Genomic DNA, 25,769 nt, shown 5'->3' with positions numbered 1-25,769 from the left:
TGAAAACCACTCGTGGTCTACTAGTTAAGATATCCAAGTACAAACCATATAGAAACTTGGGGGAATTGGCTGCTAAGTAAATGTAAATATATATATATATATATATATATATATATATATATAAGAAAAAGTCAAAATCGTTGCCCCATCGAGACGTCAACGACTCAATTGTAATAATTGAGGAAGGTTTGATCGAGAGAGGGAACCAACCAAAACCAAAACATGGTTCAAACGTGGAAGTTGTCCAATTTTCTATTACACATGAATAATGTAGCATCCTCGCTAATGCTTATCTTATTATTATTATTTTTTAGATAAACTTCAATTCTGCCCCTGACGGTTCAATTTATTTTTACTTCACCGCTTCGCGGTTAAAAAAAATTGCCGTTAACTGCTGCTCTGCAATTTTATCTCTACTTTTATCTAAAAAAATCTACTGTCTAATAGAATAGCAAAATAAAAACTTTTTAATAACCACAATAGAGTTAAATATATTGAATCACCGAATGACAAAACAAAAATGAGTTATACTACAAAATATTCAAGTGCAACTTTTGAACCACTTCATGGCAAAATAAAATTAAGCGAGATCACAAGGGCGCAAAATAAAATTTAATCTTTCTCTTTTTAAGTAACACAAACGGCGGGAAATGAAAAACTTCTGGCAACAGCCACTTTCGAGCAAAAGAACATCCCTCAATTTTCAAGTTATATAATGCAAAACTGTTATGAATATAATATATTATTGTCCAAGGGTCATCACATTCTAGTCTGTTTCGAGACACGCATGCAGCTTTTTAATAAACACAGCTTTCGCTGTGCGCGTGAGACCTACAGGCATCTATAAAAAGCACCTTTCACATTTCAGCCATTTCATGGTCTCAGAACGATCCGTCATCGTGGTGCACCAGTTCATGAGTTTTATAATATTATACCAACACCAGTTCATGAGTTACAAGCTAAACCACCACATGAGCGTACACTAACACAAGCATCATGTAAGTTACAAACTAAAACATCTCTTGAATGCACGAATCTTCAGGGCCCAAAGAGTAGTACTTGATCAAGCAATTTAGTTAAACACGGGCACAATGATAAACAACTCAAAGATCATTTGCTTTGCTTATTAGAAAAAGCTCAGGGTAAATGCAGCTCAGCCAAAATTTGTAGATTAGTACTCTACCATGGTAATAAACACTAGCAAACAAATACAAACATGCTAAGGTGGCTATAGTTCAATGATAGATGTTCACGAATCACAAAACCGAAGTAATAAATCCAACCGTTCAGAACTATGTATTTGTAATATTTGTAAAAATATGTATGATGTTTGTAAGCTTTAGCATTACTTTTTGTAGATGGTAGCCCTGTTTTGCAAATTTGACATGATACTTGAGTCAACTTCGAGCTTCAAACTTCCGATTACAGATACTACATTTGCTTGATCCTTAGTTAAAGAGGTTTTTTCGCAAATTGAACCATAAGTCCTCGAATTCTTTAAAGTCTAATAATGTAGTCCTCCTGTTTAAGCATATATCTACTAATACAATCCAAATATCCAATTCTATCATGATAGTCATCTCGCCCAACACCTGTTCTACCAACTAATGAAAATGCCAGCACAGCTTAAAGCTACCAATGGCAATGTGACATGCTGTAGCCACACAAATGCGAGTATCAAATGCTTATGCTCGAAAGATTTAGGAATAGGTTGAAAGTTGAAACTTAATGGTAGGGACCGAAGATTGCGATGCAACTCATTAGAAGGTAAGATAGAACTTCCTGCAGAAGAAACTGTCTAATTAAAGAATGCAAATACGAACAAACGAGCAGCACAGTTTCAGAGGAACACATTACTACTTCAGAAATCCCTGTTCCTTTAAGAACTAAACAGCAAATACTAATAAAAGAATAAGAGAAACAAGAGCAGTATCTAAGAAGAAAATAAAACAGAGACTGAACATGGAAGCGGAAGATGTGTTTACACGCCAGTGTGAGCATAGAGAAGCTTCAAGTAGAGCAGCAGGAGGTCTTCTGGTTGACGGGTTGGCCGCGGATTTGCACTGTAGGCGGCCTAGCATTACCCATGGCCGGTTGGCTCGCCATCCTGAAATTAGCATCAGGTAGTTTTGGAGAGTTAATAGTGGAACAAATTATTAGCATATTGATTCGGCAAAAAACAAGGGGTACAATGTATGGATTGCTCCTCTAGTATCCCGATATAGCAATTTGTACCCTGAACTTCAACATATATCACACTCAAGTCCTGACCGCATGAAAATCTAATTTTTTCTTCTTTCCCCTCATAGACACTATATTATCCCATTACCTATATAATGACGACTAACTTATTTTAGTTTTACTTTAAACAGGGTCAAAAGGTCAGCTTATGAAATGACTATGTACAAATTTATTTTAATTCAAGGACTATGAAAAGTCCAAATGCTGGAATACTACATGTGGATTCATCTCCAAATATAGGTCAGTTGGAAGTGGGTCCCTGAACTACTCATTTCTTCAATTTGAACCCCTCAACTAGCGTATTCCTTGAAACCAGAATAACTCCATAGAACTAAAGGACTCTGCACCATTCTAGACAGAACTTTCGGAAACTTAATAAAATATTCCATGACCTAACCAAATAATCTGAAACTACTTCAAAGGGAAGTGTTAAATTCTGAATGTCTTCGAGGATTTTCTCAAATCTAACAATGAGTTAGCTGGGCAATTCACACCCCAAGATTAACAATCTATAGTTCAAGAATACATCTTTGTGTAACAATTATGGGTAAAGTGCACCACTAATCCCCGAACATTCAGCCAAGTTTCATTTTGTCCTTGCACTTTCAATTTCGACGTTAGGGGTCCCTAAACTCTTCAAAGAATTTCACTTTAAACCTCACACATATTTACTATTGGAGGATAAATTGTTGCCTACACCCAGTGCATTTGTACATCTATGCACCATACATTTATTAACTACTTTTTCCATCACATATTTCAACCCTACCATCCACTGATTTATAATTTTTCTCTATATAAGAATTGGACCTCTGGAATGAAAGTATGAATGGATGAAAAACCAATGAATTCATGGTGAACAAACAAATAGATGAACTAAGTGCTAGCGATAATTACTCTAAGGACAAATGAAACATTGTTCAGAGTTTAGGGACTAAATTGAAACTTCACCAACAGTTTAGGGCCTTGAAAGTTGAAATCAAAAGTTTTGAGGACCAAAATGAAAGTTAACTCAAAAGTTCAGGAACAGGTAATTCAATTTACCCTAATAATTATTACACAAATCAGGTATTTTAGCTAGTAACTTAATAGTGCAGCTAAACATAGGAATAATTTCTACAAAATAAAACTTGCTTAGCTGGCGCACCTATTCTTGATAGCAGCTGTCATGGCCATGAAGGCCTGTTCAACATTAGTGGCATTTTTTGCACTAGTCTCCATGAATGGAATGCCAATTTCATCAGCAAATGCCTGAAGGGGACAAAATAATTAAAAAAAACATCAAAATTAATCCTCCTAACAAAGAAAAGAGAAGTAGAGACACCCTAAACAGCATATATCTCATGCAAGCGGTTGTTAGCCATAATAAAAAATCTTTTTGCATCGCTTTCTACCAAAATCTAATTAAAACTAGCAGAAAATTGAGAATTGAACAGGCCAGCATTGACATTAACTGTTAAATATACGAATGAAAAGCGATTAGCTGATTAAGAGTAGATTTTGATAAGTCAAGATATTTCAATAAGACCTTTCAAGAGGGGAATTTAAAAACTACGGAACTCTAATTGTAGGCAGATAAAATGGATTTCTAATCAAGTTTTTTTTTCATTTTTGCAGTTGGAGGTGGTATCACTTTTTTAACTGAAATACCCAAGTCTCATTATATCTACATTAGTAACTTATAACATGGATTCTTGACCTTTTTGATGTTAACGATGTGTAGAGCAGAAAAAGGATGAGGGAAGAAATTGAAATTACCTTAGCCGTCTCATAAGACACAACTTTGTTTGCTGTAAGATCACACTTGTTACCCACAAGAAGCTTGTTGACATTCTCACTTGCATAACGGTCGATCTCATTTAACCATTGCTTTACATTATTGAAACTCTCTTGGTCTGTCACATCATACACAACCTGGAATTCCAGGACCAGTACCATGAATGTTTCGTGGGATTTTGATCAACAGCATATGATTAAAAAGAGATAATTACACATACACCCATGAAAAAATCTGAATACTTGTATTTCTCTTCAAAACTTGATTTCTTAGATATATATTCCTTGCTCTTAAAAAGTGTACCTCTCGACTGAAAAAAATAGGGCTTGAGGAAATAGACTTTCATTAAACATGCTTAAAAATTTAGATTTTACATGGGCTATGTGCAAAGAGATGATTTTTAGAATAAATATAATGCAGGACAGCAGAGGCCTTGACAAATAAAAGAATAGCAAAGACTCGCGCATATAAACTTACAATGATACCATGAGCGCCTCTGTAGTAACTGCTGGTGATCGTCCGGAATCGTTCTTGGCCAGCAGTATCCCACTGTGGCCAACAGCAAATAGAAAAACAAGAGTTCATAAATATAAGATTGCTTGATACAGCCCCATGAAAACATCACAAGAAACAATTGCTATTCACATGTCTTAGAAATAAAAGGGAACTGGCTATGAGAGAAACAAAACTATTATGATGAAAAATATCCAATCTCCCAAGTTAAATAAAATGAACTTACAATTTGAAGCTTAATGGTCTTCCCATCCTGCTCAACCGTTCGTATTTTCTGCCAAAAGAGAATGGTAAAATCATGTTGCATGAAAAGAGAAAAGAAGCAGCCTTTACAAAATGGTTTTAGCACAGTTTGCACTTACAAAGTCAACTCCAATGGTGCTGATATAGCTCTCCAAGTATGAGTCATCCTAATCACGAAAAGCCAAAAAGTTGTCATGCATGAAATCTTGCAAGGAAAATTCACTTGGTTTAACTAAGTCTACGGCAAGTGCACTAGACCTTATAGATAGGGCTTTCAATAGCATATATAACAGCAATTTTAATAATTGCCGTGAACTTTGTTCAAAGAACTATGGATTTTGTTAAGAGTCACTGAACAAAATGTATGCATGGAAGCTCCAAAAATAGCCATGTGGCTTTGTGCAAATTTACATCATGGTCAGCAGATGCAACACAGCTTCGTTAAAAATGCATGGGACATTATAAAAGGCCGTACAATTAAATATTCTGCTATTTGCTTTATTATGCAAGTAAATGGCACTGACAAATAATTTTTTTATTAACATGCCTAAAAATATTATAATTATAAAAAGTCTTTTACAAAAATTATTTACAAACCTAGGCTTATGCGGTGAATGATTTACAGCTTTTAAAAAGCGGTAATTGCTTTCTAAAACGGTAAAATTATTTTTAGCATTCCATACTATACATCCTTCGAAGTTCGAACGTAGAAAATATAAAAATTTGGTGAAAGCGGTGAATTATTTACCGCTTTTTATCACTGCTTTCTAAAAATGATAAATCATTCAACGTGTAGGCCTAGTTTTATAAATAAAAATTTTGAATGCCAACTCTTACAATTAAAAAGATACTATAGGGTTAGTCGCTAGAAAACACACCAACAAACGACAATCACGGGCTCCATAAACAAAAAGCAAGAAAGGAAGATTCTTAACTTCTTATGAATGCAAAGAGAAATAAAGACACAAGGTTTAACTAGGCTAATAATACACTAATATTTTTCTTTTTCACGCTCGTAAAGCATATCCAATCCAGGAAGTTTCTGTTGCATATCAATATAGCCAAATACAACATGCAAGGACACCAACTTCCAAAGAAGAGGACTAATTTAAATGATGAAAAGGAGAAAATTATTCACTCAATTCTTACCGCAAATCTTAGGAGGAGGCATGACTTGCCAACACCAGAATCACCGATGAGCAGAAGCTTGAAGAGATAGTCACTGAGATATGAAGGAAAACATGCAATTAATTTCTCTCAACTAACAAAAACAATAGTATACATTTTCTTGATCAACAAACTACAATGTGTCGACAAGTTTAATTTACCAAGAAAATTAACAACTGTTCTGGACAATCAGCTAAAGATATTTCTAGATCGATGGTCCATCTGACCATAAATAATAATAACAATATCTCCTAATCTCCGGGCAACTGAACATTATATCTCTTAACCTTCCAAAGAACTTCCCATAAGATATTTACGGTTTAAAAGAAAAGTACATCCAAGCAATGCAAGATAAGAAAAAAAAATGAGGCTAAATAGATACGTCAGCCCACTAATTGATATAGATTACTCATTATATCCAGTCAAATCAATAGCCTTGATAAAACCTAGGTTAAAAATCCAGTTGTTATTATGCAGCTTCAGTATACGATTTAATAAGGAGAAATGTCTAGAAGCTAAAGAATTCAACAGAATCAATAAGGAAAGAGTATAAACACTTGAAAGTACTGTGTGTTTCAGCTTTGTGACCAAGAATATAGGGAAAACTTCAGAAAGCCCATTGCGCACATTATTCTCAAAGTGTAGCACTTTGCACCCGATGATTTTTTTTTTTCAGTTCTATATATGTACCTAATTTTATAAGGGGTAGCAAAGTGCCACATTTAGTATAACACAGGGTGACAAAGTGCAAAACACAGGCTGATAAAGTGGTAAATTTATCATCTGATGATTTATAAAGTGTAGTACTTTGATACCTTTAATAATGATAGGCGCTTATAAAAAACCAAAACAGAAATAAATTGAGAGGCAGAATAGCACGTCCTCGACTCCTCAAGGAGAAACTGATCTACACTTTGAGAAATAGGACAGTGAACTGCAAATGGGGTAAACTATAGGGGAATTTTGAAGTTACCCCAAGAATTTTATAAAGTAGGTATTTAATCAAATCAAAAACCAATAGAGACACTTGCAGCATAACAACTTCCTAAACTCCAGTGATAGAAGAGTAAAAAATTCTCTAACCGGTAAGTGATAACGGCAGAGTAAGATGCAAGAGAATTTTGTAGGAAGCTGGCAACTTAATCCTCTCAGTTGAGCCTATTTGGCAGGAATTATCACTGAGGGACGAGAACTTGAGGGCCGAAAAAGAGAGGGAGAAAAGAATGTTGAAGTTTGTATCAAGAAAGGTAATAGATCATGCAGCCTTTGAATATGCATCCGGGAAAGTTTCTCCAGCAAGACATCCATATGTGATAAATACGTGCCCACCGTATGGAACGTACAAAAGATGTCATCTCATCCAAACAACAAGGTACAATACTATTTGTACCTAACAATTTCCCTATTCCTTTCCTTCTAAAATAGCAGATCTTCTTGCAATTAACCATTTCAAACAAGCAAATCTCACGATAACGTCAACAAACACAAGCGAAATGTCATACGCACAATCAAGCAAAGTCACAAGCGTATAACCAGATCTAAAGCCCAAACGACCCGGTCTGATCCACATATCTATGTCAAAATCACAATCTAATCCCTCTCCTCAAACAAACAATAAGAAACTCACAAAATACCCTTCAAAAGAGAAACAACACGCAAATCTCCAATCTCCACATGACCAGATCCGGCGAGATCTCAATACCGACCCTAACTAATTCAATCCAAAATCCAAATACCTGACAATCTCTCAATCCAAACATAGAAATCCTACAATCTTACGCTACCAATTAGAAGAAACAAAGTTGATCGCAATGATTCGGGGAACTTACTACTCCGGATTCATGGCGAGAAATCGAGGATGAGGAAGAGGAAGCTCTACGGGGACGCCTCTGCGATCGGCGAAGGGGAATTTGATCGGAAACGAGGGAGGGGGAGGAGATTAAAGGCGATTTAGGATCTCTTCGCTTCTAGGGTTTCGGAGCGAAGAGGGACAGGACGAGGTCGGGAAGAGAGAGAGAGGGGGTTCGGAGAGGCAAAGTAGGAATGGGATCGCGCGGAGGGAGATAAATAGGGCGGACGTGGAAGGAGAGGAACGGGCTAGGCCTGACGAATATTCCGTGGAACTGGTCCTCCACGTCATTCACGTGGACCCGTGGTTTAGAGCATTTTTATTTTGCGACTATGTAGTTAAAAAAAAATACTAAATTACATAAAACCCTCTATCAAAATCTGATTTTTCACTTTTCCCCCTGTCATTTAAACACCTATACTTTTGTCCCTTGTAAAATAAAAAATATTCACAGGGAGGGTACAATGTGAGCTGTAATTATAAAATGACCATTTTGCCCCTCATCATTTTGCCCCTCATCATGTTCACAGGAGAGAAGGCTGAGGGTATTTTTGGCATAAAAATATATATAATAATATTTTATAAACGGAATCCTAACGGATTACTAACGGCAAGGGGCGAAATGAACATTTTTTATTTCACAAGGGGCGAAAGTGTAGGTTTTTAAATGACAGGGGGGAAAGTGAAAAATCGAATTTTGACAGGGAGATTTTCTATAATCTAGCCTTTAAAAAACTATAATAATTAACTTTCCTATAGTTTTATTTTTATTTTTATTTTTAAAAATTTATCATCAAATAGGACAATAAAATGATAGTTTTGCAAATTTTAAGGCATTACAATATAACACTTTATCATCTTTTACTTTGTATTTTACTGTCATGTAACTTTCAAAAATTATCACACTATCATCTTTTCTGACGGTGGTTTTCAGTGAAATAAAAATAAAATTATAAACTAGTCGATATAATTTCTAAATTATTATTAGAAACAACTATCATTTTTGTAAAATTACTATTTTTTCTTCCAAATATCCTTGTCTACTATCACTAACTTTTCTCATATGCCTTCAAGTTAAGGTTTTGATTTTTTATCTTTTCAAATATATCTTTCTATTGTTACCGACATTTCTTATTTGCCTTTAAACTTAGGGGCAAAATTGATATTTTTATTTTTTTTAATTATAGTTGAAATTTAACTCAGATTTTAATCCGAAATGACTTAACAGACACTAACAGCAGAAGTATTTATGAATAATGGAGAAATATACGAGAGGTATATTTGAGACCATAAAAATAAAAATAAATAAAATATTTCAGAAGTTTTGAGGGATATATAAGCAATTATCCCTAGAAAAACATGGCCTTTGGATGAGAGGAATTATAAAATTTCAATGCAAAGTGGGTTGTAGAGCTAACGCATCTCATAAACAAAAGGTTAATTGCACAATTGGTCTCCAATCTTTACCCAGTTTGCCATTTTGATCTCCAATCTTTTATTTTTCGCAATTTGATCTTAATCTTTAGTGTTAATCCGGGTTGGCAACCTAGCTCATTGTTCGCAAGCCAGTTCATGTTCAACTTAAAATGGGCGTGAGATCAAATCGCTCGCTCAATAAATGAGTCGAAGATGATCTAAAATTTTTAGCTCGATATCAACCCCACCTCTATTAAAATGGGTGAGGAGATTGGCTCATGTTCGGCTTAAACTCGTAACGAGTTCGAAAAGCCGAACTTGATATCAGATCATAAATTATTTGAGCTAGCTTTTGTTCAGCTCGTTAAGGAATCGAGCCGAACACAAGCTAGTCCTAGCTTCGTGTTTGGCTTATTGAAAGCCCTTGAATTAATTAGGCTATTCATCCCAAACCTTTTCCAACTCATTCATTTTGATCCCTAACTTCTTCCCTATTCACCCTTATCACGTCAAGTCCAAAATTGAAAGTTTGATTTGGCCATAAATGGATCAAGCCATTGCTATTCTAGAGTGGACTGAGAATCAAAATTTGATTCCTAAAAGAAAATAATAACTATCGGAATATGTGAATCTAATTCCAATTTCAAAGTCTAGAATGAGTTGAATAAAACAAGCCCTAGTTGTTGTTTATTTGATTCACTTAATTTAGACTCTAAAATCAGAATGAGATTCACTCATTTCACTAGTTGTTATTTGTTTTATAAGAATCGAATTTCAATCTCATTCTATTCTCGAATCAATCGATTTATGGCTCAATTTTTTCTCAGATCCTGAATGGCTCATTTCAGAGTAAACCACCCAAAGCTCTCTCTCGCAAACACCTCCCCTTTCTATCTTTCTATCACTCTCCTTTCCCTTAACTGAGACTTTCTTTCAAAGTTCAATTGTTTTAATTGTCCATTTCAATTTTCGTTCCAATAATAAACCAATTTTTTGGATGATTTGTCACTTTATTTTTTATTTTAATGTAATCTAATTGTAATTTTCATTCTCATTCCAATAACTAACCAAACATGAACTCGGAATGGAACCGTTTTGATCAAATCCAACTAATTTTGTTTGGTTCATAGAAATTGGAATCAGATTCGGTTTGGAATAGGAGTGGGCCAACAACTTCTAACTTGATTCCGGCCTCAAAATCCAGATTGGGATTTCATTTCGAAGCCCACGCAATCTCTTCCCTGGCACACGCGACCGTCAATCCTAGCCCACGCAACCTCCACCCCACGATCTCCCCATCTACTTTCTAATTATAAAAAAATAAAAATAAAACTCTTATCTCTAAGCATTCCTATCCCTCACCTCTAACCCTAACGGCTCCGCGAACGTTCTGCGACAACGCTGCAAAGTGGCACAATGCAAGGGGCGGTAGCGTGACGCGGCAGCAAGACCCAACAGCAAAACGCGGCTATGCGATACGGTAGCACGATGAGTAATTGTAACATGTGGAGACTCTGCAAGAAACACTAGCTACACTGTGAAGGTTCGATATCTGTTTTTTTTAGCCCCCTTGGATCCCAAATTCCTAATCTCTTCCTATGCTATTACTCTAATACAATGATTTCTTTTCTAAATTGATTTGGATTTCTATTTTCTTCCATGTTGTGGTATAGTATTTTATATGTTTCCAGAAGTGGGTTTGATGTGTGAAAAATCTGCTACAGTGAAAATGAAGGGCAAAGGCAGAGGAAGAGGATGCGGTGTCATCCTCATTATCGTCGTAGAGGGCCGCAGAGGCTGTGGAGAAGGGTCGGAGAGAAAAAAAAGAGGGTCACAGTGTGGCCTCGACAGGGTCAAAGGCGAGAAGGGTGCAGGCGCGGGAGATGGCGTGTGGGGCAGAGGCAAGGTAGGCATCCCAAAGGACAACGGCAAGAGCAACCTCGGCGGGGTAGAACGAAAGGAAGATAGGGGGCGCGCGGGCCTAGGCAAAGGCACGCATGGCAGAAGCAAGGCGGGCCGCCTCCGCCTCCGCCTCTGTTGCCCTCTTTAAAGAGAATAAAAAAAAAAGAACGAGAGAAAAAAAATTGAGAGAGAGAAAAAAAAAAAAAGGGGGGGGTATTTTGGTCAGTTTTCTGAAAATTCGGATAGATTTTGCAAAATTCAAAATGGTGGCCTATTTTTGCAAAATCTTAAAACTAATGAATTTTTTATATAAATTTGCATACTTCAATGGTGTTTAATATTTCACATTTATTAATATACTTGGCGTTTTATTTCTCTTTTTTCTTTTCTTTCTTGCAACTTGTCTATATTTTTACCGTTATAAGATTTCTTAGTTGAAGTTTAATTTCAGTCATTATAAAATATATGTTATTTATATTAACAATAATATATTACTTTCTATTATAATAATATTTAAAAAATTATGCATTTTTTTAATAAAGATTTGTTCTTTTGTTACATAAACTTCAAAATAAATTTGATTTTTTTCCCTTTCTGCGAGGGTTTTAATTTGAGAATAGAATTGAAATTTTTATAAAATTTAGATAGAAAATAATTTTTTATAGATTTATATTTGAGAGTAAATATGTTATTTTATTATTTTTTAATTTATATAAACCAAATAGTGTAATGGAAATAATCCATTCTAATTTTCAATCCAAGAATGAACCAAACGTCCGAGAGTGTGGGTCAATCCAATTACCATTTAATTCATTTACATTCCATTATCCGTTACTAGTATAGAATTCGTGTTTTGCTATGATTAAATAAATTACGATTAATGTTATATCAAAGTTATGTAAAATTATAATGAAATAGAGTTAAGTAGAAATAAATGACATGTCCCAAGAAAAATTGTAGAAAAAAAAAATAAAACAAAGAAATTTATAGTAAAAAGAAAATAAATAAAAAGAGGTTTACCTAAATATTGCGTTTTTTTCTTTTTTTGCCAAGCTAAGAAGGAGAACGCATGCCCACCTAGATATTGTATTTTTCTTCTTTCGTGATTAATTTTACACTATAGTTAAGTCAAATTAAGATTGAATAAAGTAAAAAATGGATCATATGCTCTAGAAAAGTTGCGAAAAAAAAATTAAAGTAGGAAAAAAAAAATAATAAAAGGTTCACCTAGATAATAATACTTTTTATTATAAAAAGAGGCATTTTAAACTTCCCTGTTGAGAAAAAAAATAATAAGAAAAGAAAAACATAATATCAAAAACAAAAAAAAAATAAAAATAGATAACAAGCAGTGAAATTATACTTCAGGCCTCTCTTTTTTTTCGAGATCGGAGGCGAGAGAGTCGAGCTTTATCGCTTCGACGGTGAGATCTTTAGAATGCTTCAGTTAGTAAATATTCTGTGTCATTATCTCCTCCTCCCCTGCTCCCCCCGTTACCCAAAATAATAATAATAATAATAATAATAATAATAATAATAACTCAAAATACACATATAACATGCTGGATCATCTGTTCAATACACAATCTCACCATTTCTTTTCATCTTAAAATGTAAAACAAATTTAACATAACACATGATATGTTCAATCATATGTTCCATCGATAATTTCATCATTTTGTTATATTTTCATCTTAAAAAAAAATAAAGAAATGTGTAGATCTAGGTAACGATCTATCTTACTACCATCTATATAAGCCATCTCTTTATTCAGTTTTTTTTAAAAAAATTTTTTTCTCTTTTCTGTGGGTATATGAGATGTTCATAATAATAAGAACTAACAAATGTTAAGATTCCTTAATCGTGAGGTGAGATCGAGGCGAGGCGACCAGTGCTGATGCCGCCGGCATTACCTCCACCGTCGCGCTGTCCGCCGCTGTTGCTGGCAAAGCTGCCACCGCCGTCCTTATCACCTATCCCAATTCTCCCAATTTTGCGCCTACACCAACACATCTAGGCAAGAAGAAAGAAGTAAGAAAAAAAATAAAAAATAGAAGGAATGAGGGTACAGAGAAGAAGAAAAAAGAGAAGAAGGAGAAGAGTAAAAAAAAAAAGAAAAAAAAAAGAGAGATAAGAGTTTCCCTGCTCCTCTCCTGCAAAAGTTATTTTTTCTTTTATTTTTTTAATTTAATTTTTTTTGGGGGGGAGTATGAGATGTTCACAGTAATTAAAAGAAACGCTAAGATCCCTCAATGGCGAGATGAGATCGAGGCGAGGCGACCGCAACTGATGCCGAAATGCTAAGATCCCTCAATGGCGAGGTGAGATCGAGGTGAGGTGACCGCCGTTGATACCGCCCAAATCACCGTCACTATTGTGTTCGCTGCTGTTGCCACCGCTGACGCTGCGCCCAAGCCATTACTGCTGTTGTTGCTGCCTAGTCCACCACCTTGTGAAGAGAGAGAGAATGGATGATAGGGAGAGAGAGGGGAGGCTAAGATAGAAAGGAGAGAAGAAGAGCGAGAAAAAGAGGGCCAGCTAGACGAGGGAAAAGAAAGAGAATTTGAAAAGGGCTACCTGTAGAAGGGAAGAGAGAGACGGAAAGTATCTGAGAGTGTGCCACGTGGAAAGGGCGAAGGGTAGTACGCTACGACGAAACCATCAAATTATATAGTGTAAGATAATTACACTTTTAAACCAAACAAGTCCTAAATATAAATCTTGTACTCACCCATCTAAGAGTTCACAAAATTCCTTTGAAATTTGGTATCGGAGAACAAAAGTACTAGTGAAAAAAGATAGATAGTAAATAATTATAAAGTAAAGATTACACTTAACTTATAAATATAGAATACAAATTGTAAGAAGAGACAGCAATAGCATATCTTGCAACTTTGACTTCAACCGTCCATGTGGCTTTTTAGGGCACTAGGTATTGTTCTAGAAAGAAACATACTCCTTAATTCAAATAACCTCAACTATAAGCCATTTTTGAAGATGTCCCTTAGCAAGAAACCGAAGCTAACAAATCAACTACAAAATTATACAAGACTTCAACAAAGTTGTAATATACTTCTTCATTTTCTAATTAAAATTCATGATTTGTTTCTAACTGAATTATTAATATGCATAATATTATAGCTTAAAAGAACAAACGGAATATATTTTATCCTATTTTTTCACCTAATTATAATATAATTGATCTATAATTTCAAACGAAGTCTAAAGAGGTGTTTTGTTGATCTAGAAGCACTGTAGACAATGAATATGAAACAACTAGGTTTTAAGTTTAGAACCTTAAATACCAACCACTAATTGCTTAAACTAATCATGCGAGGTATGACTAGTACAAATTTAAAAATTTTGTTTTTACATTTGTTCCCAACTATAGTTAAACCTGTAGATGATGCACACCTGCTGCTAATCAAACCTAGACAAACATAGGAAAAGATAGCCTACACAAACATATAAAAAGAAGGGTTAATTCATATAGGTCTCTATAAATATAGTAAATGACAAATATATTCCTACAAAGTCAGCTTTCATATGTTGTTCCTACAAAATCATGATATTTTCAAATATGTCCCTATCGTTAGAATTCGTTAGAAAAATTTAGTTTACTATAGATTAAGTACTTTACGTTGGTTAGTCTTTGTCATTTTTGTTGGCTTAAATGGACCAGCATCTTACCATGTGGCAAAAGGATATGTTGGGTCAAGTCATGTTTGAAATGGCGTGAGGCTGGATGGGCCCGAGTCATGTTCGAAGTGGTGTGAAGCTAGTTGGTTCGAGTCACAGTCAAGATCCGTGGGTCCTGTATCTTACGCTTTAAGTCAATTGATTGCGTATTTCTAACAGCTCGAGCTTTTGGGATTAATGGTTAGCGCCAACGATCCGACAATTTTACCCTTTTATATTATAGTGTTATGACTTTTAGAGGGCCATATTTATGATGGCAAAATTAAAAATATAAACAGTTCTTTAAAACGGTTCTTTAACAGTAACAAACCAAAAGAATATATTTGAAAATATTAAAATTTTTGTAGAGACAACATATAAAAATTTAACTTTATAAGAATATATTTATCATTCATTATATTTGTGGGAACTAATCCTAAAAAGAAACATAGTAAATTTACTCTACATTAGGTACCACCTTAACTCCCTTTTTTTTTTCCTTTTTTTTTAGACATTCCAATGTTACGTGCAACTACAGCACAAACCCAAAAAAGGGTAATTATAATACCAGCAACCTATGAGCAAAAGATGAATTTAAAGTCTATTTGGATGCGTAAACATTTTATTTGATATATCACTTTAATTTATCCTAAAATTATGGAATATTTGAGAGATGAAAAAAAAAATCAAATATCTAGAATAAATATCATAGTCAGCATACAAAATATTTTTTTAAAATAAAATAAATCATCTCGTAAGTAAAATATGTTATACACATGAGATACAGATAACTAAATTTTTTAGTAAGTCGCTTTTTGGCACTCAATCATAAAGAAAACTTTTTTATTCAACAAGTTATCATTAGATGCCTTATTCTGACATCCAAACAAGGCCTCAAAAATATCCATATTGACAATTCCATGGTATTTTGTGTAGTATTTGGAAGCATACCCAAACAAATGGCCCCTATAGTACCTAATGGAGGGGGTGGCGGGTCACTGAATTCAAAATTACGAAACCTATGGGTACCAAATTAAAAAGTTCGAACATACATCATCTTATAAATGGTTTATAACTCAAATTGTGTATGTAATCTTTACCTCCCTATGAATATGAAATCATGTGTGGCTTCACTTGGATGCAATGGTCTCCAACACCTCAGATTCGAAGTTTGTGTGCTTCAGTAATGGCCCCAATCGAGCCAACCTGGGAATCATTACCTTATTCCTAAAAGCATACACTATTGGATTCTCCCACTGCAGCAAAGATCCGACAAGTCCGGCACGCGCCGTTAAGGGAAACACTCTCGCCCAACGCTCCCGCGCATACTCCCCCAGTGCTGCCGCCACTGCTCCTCTGCTGCCTGCGAGTGCCGGTGCAAGCTTTCCAGCAAGGACGACGGCATCTTCTAGAGCGCAGCACGCGCCCTGGCCAAGGTTGGGCGTCATGGGGTGCCACGCATCCCCGGCCACCACCGCCACCGCACTGCCACCGCCGTTCGAAGCTGCTGCAACTGGCGATGGGCTGAGGCCTGGCCAGAGCCAGCGGTCGACGAACGGGTTCTTGACGATGGCGTCGTCGGGGGTGTTGTGTATGATGTCGAGGAGCTCCTGCGGCCAAGTTTGAACAAGATCCAAGGCCTCTTTCTTGAGGGCTGATGGATCGGCTATCCACGGTCCTGTTTGGAATGTTGGATCAAAGAATTCAGTTAACAAGCCTTTGAAACAGCTTCTTTACGAAACACAAGCGGCACGAAGCTAAAATTAAAGAAGCTTTCCTTACTCCAAGGAACTTAAACAAGCTTTTGGGACACCTAAATTGAAAACTTCAAACCTGAACCTTCTGATGTTAATGAGAAACCATTAGTGCTTTGTCGAATTGTATTTTTCAAATAGCACTTTTCTGGACTCCCTGACAGGCCAGCCAAACATGAAAGAGCACTTGACCGACCAAGACATAATATATCGTAAGATTTCAACAGCAAGCACGTGCCTTACACAATTAGACAGTACATGTAAATTTTTAGTTTAATTTTAGCCTCATCGACAACTTCATAACCTGTAGCGCGGAAGGCCGCATGCTAAATCACAATATGAATATAAAAGGTTAAAAAATTACAAACGCAAATTATCCATGTAATCAAACCATCCATCCCTAATTTCCGTGGATTTTGTAACTACCTTTAGAGCATGGCTGTCACGTAACCCGTAAAGGTTCAAATATTTACCCTTTTTCTTTTAAATACCTACATGAGCTTAAATTAGTTGCAAATATTTTTTCGTTGTAATGTGATATAATGGCTATTAATGAAGAGATCATCACAGAAACCAAATGTTCGTGCAGTGTTGTTTACTCGTCAAATTTCAGATGGTAGTTTGCAAAAGTGTGTTAATGTTAAGGGAAAGATATTTTTCATCAAAACCATATTTGACTATCCCTATGTAAAGTCAAGTGCATTCTATCTATATATAAAATGAAATACGCAACTGATATTCAAGCAAATAGTATAGCCACATATCAAAGAACAGAAAAAAGAGAGACCTCGGGATTGGCTGTTGAAGCAGATGAACCAATAAACTTTAGTAGGAGAAGCTGGAACAAAGCCCGCACGGAGGCCCCTTCCATAGAAGTAGTTCACCTTTGACTCATATTGTTGGCCTTCAGGATATTGTCCAAGACCACGAAAAGCAGAGTGTCCCGCATACTTAGGCTCGGAAAACCCCATCCACTTTGCTATTGGTGAGTTGACACCATCACAGCCAATCACAATCTGTAACAGAGGATTCGGTAAAATAACATGATAGGTTGAGTAAATTCCAAGCTTGCTTCAAAAACATTTTGTGCGTGATTAAGATTAAGAACCCCATTGGCCCGACTTCTAGAATAAACTTCTCCTCTCCAAGAAAGAAGCAATCGGGCAGTCAGGAACAAGAGCCCGTAGCTTTCGCTGGTGCAGAAAACCACGATGCGCTTCTAGGTTCAAGGAAGAAGCAGCAATTTAAAGCTTCTGTTTGTATTGCAGCGAGAAGCTTTCGGAGGAAGGGATTTTCGAAAAATGATATTATCGTAATGAGCAACTCTACTCAAATAGCATTTTTACAATAACTCCAGTTTAAATAAGAGAGGCCTTAAGAAAGAATGGGGAACATACACATAAATGCAAAAAAAGATCCACATACATGATATGTACACAAGTGCCGTCGATTTATGCATATGCTCGTCATATGTTAAGAGAACCATTCGAGATTACTGCTTAATACACTATACACTGCATCATATGCATGGAAATAGAGAAGATTGATGAGGACCAGTAGACAGTAGATAAGCTACTAGATTGATGCATAGCATGGTCAAAATCGAGAATAGTTTGTTGAGATGTGGTAAAGAGAAATAATTGTTTCGGGTTCGGATTTCGGGTTTGTAGTCAAGTTCAGGTTTTGAAAATCCACCCCGAATCTGACACATTGACATCCCTACTAATATCCGGCACTATTCATTGTAAATTGGAATTTCGTGGAAAATCATGAAGCCATCTTGATTTTTAATAAAGCATCCTCATGTTTTTATTTCCGTGCGGCCTATCTCATATGTACACAGTTTATTTATCCTTGTATCTCTATCTCTTTTTTACTCTCAAAACCATTAGTCCCTTGGATCAATCAATGTTACAGTAACACAAGTTACACAACACTACAATTTCCTTATTAACTTCCTTAAGATTGCTCAAACATTTGTAAGTTAATCTGCTTTACATAGAAGGAGATTAGAACTTGTCATATAGATTGGTTTGTAGTTAACCTGTTCCTAACAGAGAAGATAAGAAACAATTGTGTTGAAATGTTACATATGGAATATAAAATATCCACCACTATATGTTGCAAAGGAAATGCAAATCAACCATGTAAATTATAATTACCTAGGCATTACAAACGAAAAAGGGAAAACATGTTAAGTTGTTTTAAAATACCTTAGCAAGTACTCGGCGACCATCATCTAGCTCCAGAAGAATACCATCTTTCCCTTGCCATGCAATCGATCTCAATCTCGAAGAAAAGGAAATTGTGTTTGGAGGTAATCTCCCAGCTAGAGTCTCCACAAGAACTCTCCTTTCTACTGCCCGCAATTCTTGCCTGTAGAAGACTAGCATCAGATAGCTTGAAGGTTGAAACACATTAGGTACATGTATCTGTAACTGCATGGTTAAAATATTTTAGGTTTGAGCCTCTCAGCGAACTAATTTTTGAATTTCAGTCAAAATCTATTAGACGTAATGGTTAGTCAAAAGTCGTAAAAATATTTTGTTAAGAAAGAGAATATTCTGTTTAAAAGGTAACAACGACTTTCAAGGTCCTCAAATGCCAGAGAAAATAAAATAGTTTAGGACCTGTATTAATTGAACTACGGTGGATGCAGTCCAAAACTATTTCAGGCTTTCAGCTAAAGAATTCACAAATTCAACTTTATTACCATCATTAGTACAACAAAAAGAAATAATATGCAATTTTACCCAGGGGCTTCATCCTCAAATCTGAAAGATCTGAGCTCTTTCCCATCTTCTGATCTCATCACCAGTCTGCACACAGTTGACCCACCAAAGAAATAAGAACAAAATATCGCAAACAAAAGAGAAAATACAGGTAAGAATTAAATTTAGAAACCTGTACCCCTCTGACACAGTACCTCTTTGGTTTGATTTCTAGAATAGCTTCTCTGATCGAGAAGCATAAGCCACAACCAAAATGTCTAGAGATTCTAGTAGTAGAACTTAATATACATTCACGCATATAGAACGTTTCAAGCATAAACAAAAGTGAGCATAGAAAACAGAAGATCCAATTAGAAATTTTTGCTTCAATATGCAGCAAGAAGATATTGTGGGGACATCATAACATGTCGTTGAGATACCTAGTGGTCCACACCGGCACCTCCTCAAGGTTACTATTCTGATTTTATATGATTTACCATGAACATATATATTAAATTTAACAAATAACATCACCTGTCTCGTGAAACAGCATATTATAAGGAAAATCGATTCATAAGATCAAATTATTCAATTGTTATAGGTATTGAAAATTAAAGTGAATGGGTGCATTTAATGGGTGCATTTACTCTGCTAAGAAATCAGGATTGGAAGTATACAAGATGTCAACAGGATGCAACCAGTGCCTAAGCTGCGTTTGGTAGCGGGGATACCCCGGAACTTTTGCATTATCAAATGTCTCACTGACACAATCAAAATTTCAGGCATTATAGTGTGGGAAAAAAAAAACCAATGATTCCTACCAATTTAAGCTTCTAGAGAATAGGGGATTACTGTATATATGTTAAAGTCGCGAAAAAACATGAAACCACTTTTTTCGGAAAGCTTCATTAAGCTGCCAAAGAACGGTATTTTACTCCTCTTTTTTTTTTTGCATCCATCACTCCCTCAAGCCCATATAAGTAGATTAATTTTGCCAGAAAATTAAATAAAGCTAGGAGATCAAAACCTTTAGCTTTAATACCGTGTGAAATAATATTAAATAATTATTTTTTTCTGAAAGTTTAAGCTGCTAGAAAATTCTATTTTAATATTTTTTTATATTCTGTTGGGTTAGTGATATCAAATTCACTTATTAGCCTAGTTGGTTTTATTTTGGGTTTGGTTCAACAACTCATGTAATAGGTTAGTTAGTAATTGGTTTGAGCATTAGTTGACCCATTTGGTATATTGGGCCAAGTGATGTTAAGAGAGGATTCTTTTTGTGTTTAGAATGAGAGAGTTCTCATTTTTTTTGCTCTCTAGGGTTCTCTTTTCTTGAGACAGAGAAGAGAGGTGTAGAGAGGGTTGGAGAAGGATCTCTCTTGTTCTTCCTGCTTGATTCAAAACTTTCAAGGTTGGTTGGAGGAATTCTAAGAGGCATTTCGAAGCCGGTTTCACGGATTCGGAAGGTTCTTCGATGAAGGTGTAGCAAGAAGGGTTTTTTCCCAATTAGAAGATTGCAAACCCACTGTAATAGAGTGGTAATCTCCGACCAAATCTTGTAATCTCCTTATGTGATAGTGGATTTGATTTCTCCGTGCCCGTGGATGTAGCCCGGATTGGGTTAACCACGTAAATCCTCTTGTGCTGTTGTGATTGTGTTTGGATATTTTTCATTTATTCCAATCCTGCATATCTTGGTTGTGGATAATTCAGATACATCACATTTGTTTATTAGTGTGATTAGTATCTTGATAGTGAGGGTTCCGTCATTAACTCACTACAATCAACAATAGTGAACACTCATCACGTCTTAGCTCAAGACTTTGTCCAAGAAGCAGATTTAGTTAAATTACAGGAACTTAAATAAGTTTAGTTGCTCGCGACCGTTGCTCTGCTGGGTGGTGATTAATTATAACTAGAAAAGTAGTTCAATTTACCAAAAAACTAAACGCAATGTATGAAACCATTAAGCTAGGGTTTGGATTGTGTACCCTTGGATCCGAAGGAACTTGGCGCGGAGCTCGTCGGCGACGCCGAGAGCGTCGAGCACGCGCCAGCCGTTCGTGGAGAGCGTGAGCGAGGTCCCGCCGGAGCGGAGCGAGGCGCCCTGCTCCAGCACCGCCGCCGCGATGCCGAGCCTGCGGAGCGCGAGCGCGGTGGCGAGCCCCGCGATACCGCCGCCCACGATCACCACCTCCTCCTCCTTCTCCTTCTCCTTCTCCTTCTCCTTCTCCTTCTCCATTAGCGGAGCCGTAGTGGTCGACAACGACGACGACGACGATGATGCGGAGATCGGGGAGAGGGCGAAGTAGGGTTCGCCGGATCGGCGTAATCGCCCGGCGCGGCCGAGGAGGCGAAGGGCGGAGGAGGAGATCGACGACGCCATGGGAGATGGGGGGTGAGATGAGGTGAGAGGAATTGTGCAGGGGAAGAGAGAGAGAGAGATAGAGAGAGAGAGAATGGGGGGTGAGATGAGGTGAGAGGAATTGTGCAGGGGAAGAGAGAGAGAGAGAGAGAGAGAGAGGAAGAGAGGGGGAAACTGGAACGGAGCAAGAGTTGGAGAATGGCTTGCGTATGCGACACAAACTTCACAGCTCGATCGGACACTTCAACTTGGACACTTGTTTAAAATATTTCGCGGCACTTCGGCCCCGCTGGATTGGGTATTTGGGAATCATTTTCCTGCACCTGGTCTATCCGAATGCTCCATACGCCGGACCTAATCTGTTGGGTTAATGACCTGTTTGATTTACGAGATTAAAATTTTCATTTTCGAAAATTTATTTTCATGGTAAAATTTCTGTCGTGTAAGAATTTTAATTTTATGCATATTTTAGAATACATATGACTGTGTCATTTTAGTATTTGGCTCCGGGTGTGTTTGGTTTGACGTAAAACTATGAAAAAAAATTTCAGTGAAAAAAAATTTTCGGTGGAAAAAAAGTTTTACGTCACTTAGTGTTTGGTTCCTAGGAAAAGAAAATTAGTTTTTCATAATAATTGTTTGGTTGAAAGGAAAAGAAAACCTATTTAATATATTTTTTATTATATATATTATTATTATATAACAATTAATATACTATATATATATTATTATAAGTTTTATATATAGATTAAATATATACAAAATTATAATAAATAAAATACATAATATATAAGAGTTATATATTTAAAAATATTAATAAATAATTACAAATTTATAAATAAAATATTATATAATAATATTTCTATATAAAAATAAATAAATAATATAATAAATAAATATATATTTATAACTAAAATTTATATATATATATATATATATATATATATATATAATATATATATATATATATATATATATATATATATGGTGCTATCAAGTTTTTGGCCATTGGATTAAGAGATGTGCGGTTAGGATGATGTGGGCCCCTAGGGTTGAGTGGTTGGTTGGTTGAATAGTATGATCTAACGGATGAAAATGATCGAAAGGGTAGATCTAACGGCGGAAAACTTGGTAGCACTAATTGCTTCGTGCTATTAATAGCATAGTAGTCGGACTATATATATATATTATAAGTGCGTCTGGTGTGCTTCTAGAAGCACGAAGCGCTCCGCTTCCAGGTTGTTTTGATGATCGGACTTTCGAATCGACGATCATCGGTCCGTTAGACTTGATCTAGAGTATTTGAAGTATCTAGAAAATAAATTTTGCGATTTTTCGATATCATTTGCCTAGTGATCGAAGTGGCTTAAAATCACAGGCTGAAAATAAAAATCTTACAAAATATGATGATATGACATTAAAATTTTAGATCAAAATTATTGATCTGTTTTATATGGTATAAAGAATTTTCTATCAAAATTTCATGTGATTTGGATATTCTCACACCGTTAAACTTGCAAAGCTCACCACGGCCATTAAAATTATTGATTTTGAGTCCTTCGATCACTAGCAAATGATATCGAAAAATCACAAAATTTACTTTCTAGGTACTTCAATACTCTAGATCAACTAACGGAGCGATCGTCGATTCGAAAGTCTGAACATCGAAAACAACTTGGAAGCACGAAAGGCTCCAAGCTTCCAGAAGCATACCAGCCCACTCTCTTCTCTCTCTCTCTCTCTCTTCTCTCTCTCTCTCTCTCTCTCTCTCTCTCTCTCTCTCTATATATATATAATATATATATATAATGAGAGAGAGGTCCAACGTGGACCTCCCTTGTCACGCCTAGGGATGTCAATGGGTATAGATACCACGAAATTTTATCCGAACCCGAACCCGAATGAAACGGATTATACCGATGGATATGGATATGGATTTGGATATGGATATACAAAATAGAAACCAAACGGATATGGATTCGGATATGGATTTTGATTGTACCCGATCCGAACCGCGAACCCGAACCCGAATTTATTTTGTATTATATATAATATATATATAAAAATTTGATGTTATATTTAAATTTGTATTTTAAAAATTTAGATTTAATATAATATATTTTGAAATATTGAAAAAAGAAATAATTGTTTCAGGTTCAAATTTTCGGGTTCGGGTTCAGGTTCGGGTTTCGGATTTTTGGTCGGGTTCGGGTTTAGATATGGATTTTTAAAATCCGTCGGGTTCGGGTTCAGGTCTCGGGTTTGGAGTCGGGTTCGGGTTCGGGTTTTTAAAAACCCGCCCCGAATCCGACCCGTTGACATCTCTAGTCACGCCCCGGATATCACGTTCCTCGGGCACGCTGACAAATCCGCCGTATACAAAGAAATTTTTCCTGTATACGAAGCGATAGCTGTACCTGTAAAAATACAATACTACAACCAGTAGTATAAAGCTGTAAGGAACAAAACATAACCTGGTAGCAAATAAAAGTTCACTATACATACAACATCTGTACACAAAAGCTCGCCTCGCGAGAAATAGTAATAACAGTATGTATAAGAACTCAAAAACTACAACTACCTGTAACTGGTACTCCACTAGCTCTGGCTTGTCTAGTAGGGCTCTAACTCGCGACGCCCTTGCCACGATCAACCTCAGAGGATGCAGCAGCCGGCACCGAAGGCTCTACAAAACGAAAAGAAACAACTGGGCTTGAGAACTACTATGAAAACAAGTAGTCCTCAGTGGGTGCCGCCCGCAACATCATCGGTTCACCCACTAAGTCTACAGAAGAGAGTAAAGAATAGAAATACGAGCTGGAATAAATCTACAGCTAAAATGTCCCTACACTATCCTCTGCAGAAACTGTAAATCCAGACCCAATCTCACTAGGGACTGTGAACACACCCGTCCCGCCTGCCCAAGCTAAGCTACCTCTACCACTAAGTAGTCCGTGGAGAGCAAGTCCAAATAGGACGTAACGACACCAACGCGAACGCACAAAGCCTAACTCCGAAGCGGCACTCGTGGGCGCGACCCAACCGAGTATGCAAACGTATCTCTACCGAGCTCAATCAGGCTCTTACAGGCTAAAGTCAAGAAAACAGGTCCAACTGGACTACCAATCAACTAGTCACGTGCCCTCGGCACAATCTGATATCAAAACGACAAATCTGGGTCCCCCGTCAACTACTACGGCACCCACTAGTCCGGAACAAAGTAAACACTACTGTAAGCAAGTGGCAAAGGGCTTGGTGGTTGGTACCCGAGACTCAAGTTCGAATCCTAGTTGATTCACATTTTCAGCTAAGTTTATTTCTAAATGAAATAAACGAAGCGGGTAGTGTGCTACTTATCTCTCAAAAAAAAAAAAAAAAAAGGCTCGCATCCCAGCACGAGCGTAACAGTAATCTGAACTACCTGGGGTACTCACCACAAGGATACTGCGGTGATACAAAAATACAACGGCTCCTAGAGCTAACTCAGGTAGTTTAGACATATGACAGGTCCCGAACGCTGATTTTTCTCCTATGTCAAATCTAAGTCCAACATGTATAATTATTAACAATTAATATCATGCTCCAAATTCAGTTCATATGTCTAAAACATGCATAATTATGAATCTAAGCTAAAACAATAGTAACATATACACACTAATTATACATGTCGACCAACGGGACTCTAGGAGTAAGAATCCGATGATAAACCCACCTCTCAAGCTAAACGCTGACAGCGAGGAAGTCGAACCACCAGGAAACTCAATCGAGTCCACTCTAAACCAACAACCGCACATCTCTAATGATCTGAAACACAATAACACTAAACTTGCATTATAGCCTCCCAAAATCAACACTTAAGCTAAAAATCCTTAATTACAAAGCGAAACTTCACCTTCCAAACCTCAATCCTAGTGAAGCAAGGTTCCAAATCTAGTAATCTAGGTTGGAGTATGCATCCCTGGTGTAAACATTCCAATTCCTCCAAAGTTAGCATAAAAGAAGACTCAAAGCTCGAGATTCTGTCCAAGCAACAGCAGCAGAGAAGAGTAGGAGTTCGACCAAGCTAACATTTACCAAATTCAGCAATCTTGGGCTTCGTGGATTCCTCTCGAAGTCTAGAATCCAACAAACCAAGTTTCGTAGAAATCCG

General features: G+C 36.5%; 2 protein-coding genes across 2 annotated transcripts; both read right to left on the bottom strand.

Moving 5' to 3' along the window:
- Positions 1,769-7,997, bottom strand: LOC109715779 (GTP-binding protein YPTM2-like). The gene is made up of 8 exons (XM_020240947.1): positions 7,771-7,997; positions 5,924-5,996; positions 4,894-4,941; positions 4,758-4,805; positions 4,496-4,567; positions 4,000-4,155; positions 3,389-3,492; positions 1,769-2,107 (listed from the first exon to the last, which is right to left on the bottom strand). The coding sequence occupies exons 1-8, from the start codon at positions 7,782-7,784 to the stop codon at positions 2,011-2,013; spliced, it is 612 nt and encodes a 203-aa protein (XP_020096536.1). The 5' UTR covers positions 7,785-7,997; the 3' UTR covers positions 1,769-2,010.
- On the bottom strand, positions 15,604-21,842 carry LOC109715113 (2-heptyl-3-hydroxy-4(1H)-quinolone synthase-like). Its single transcript, XM_020239941.1, has 5 exons — positions 21,246-21,842; positions 19,294-19,359; positions 18,754-18,916; positions 17,328-17,556; positions 15,604-16,464 (listed from the first exon to the last, which is right to left on the bottom strand). The coding sequence occupies exons 1-5, from the start codon at positions 21,638-21,640 to the stop codon at positions 15,917-15,919; spliced, it is 1,401 nt and encodes a 466-aa protein (XP_020095530.1). The 5' UTR covers positions 21,641-21,842; the 3' UTR covers positions 15,604-15,916.

This window comes from Ananas comosus, linkage group 9, assembly GCF_001540865.1.
Source record: "Ananas comosus cultivar F153 linkage group 9, ASM154086v1, whole genome shotgun sequence".
NCBI lineage: Eukaryota > Viridiplantae > Streptophyta > Magnoliopsida > Poales > Bromeliaceae > Ananas > Ananas comosus.
The sequence above is the reverse complement of the archived record's forward strand: the minus strand, read 5'-3'. Positions and strand labels throughout refer to the sequence as shown.

Excerpts from the sequence above, each read along its gene's own strand:
- LOC109715779 (XM_020240947.1), bottom strand. Across the intron at positions 4,156-4,495 it reads GAGGCGCTCATGGTATCATT|GTTGTGTATGATGTGACAGA; the intron begins GTAAGTTTATAT and ends CTGGAATTCCAG. Across the intron at positions 3,493-3,999 it reads TGTCTTATGAGACGGCTAAG|GCATTTGCTGATGAAATTGG; the intron begins GTAATTTCAATT and ends TGTCCCCTTCAG.
- LOC109715113 (XM_020239941.1), bottom strand. The coding sequence starts at position 21,640 with ATGGCGTCGTCGATCTCCTCCTCCGCCCTTCGCCTCCTCGGCCGCGCC. Across the intron at positions 18,917-19,293 it reads TTTGAGGATGAAGCCCCTGG|GCAAGAATTGCGGGCAGTAG; the intron begins GTAAAATTGCAT and ends AGTCTTCTACAG. Across the intron at positions 16,465-17,327 it reads CTTCAACAGCCAATCCCGAG|GACCGTGGATAGCCGATCCA; the intron begins GTCTCTCTTTTT and ends CATTCCAAACAG.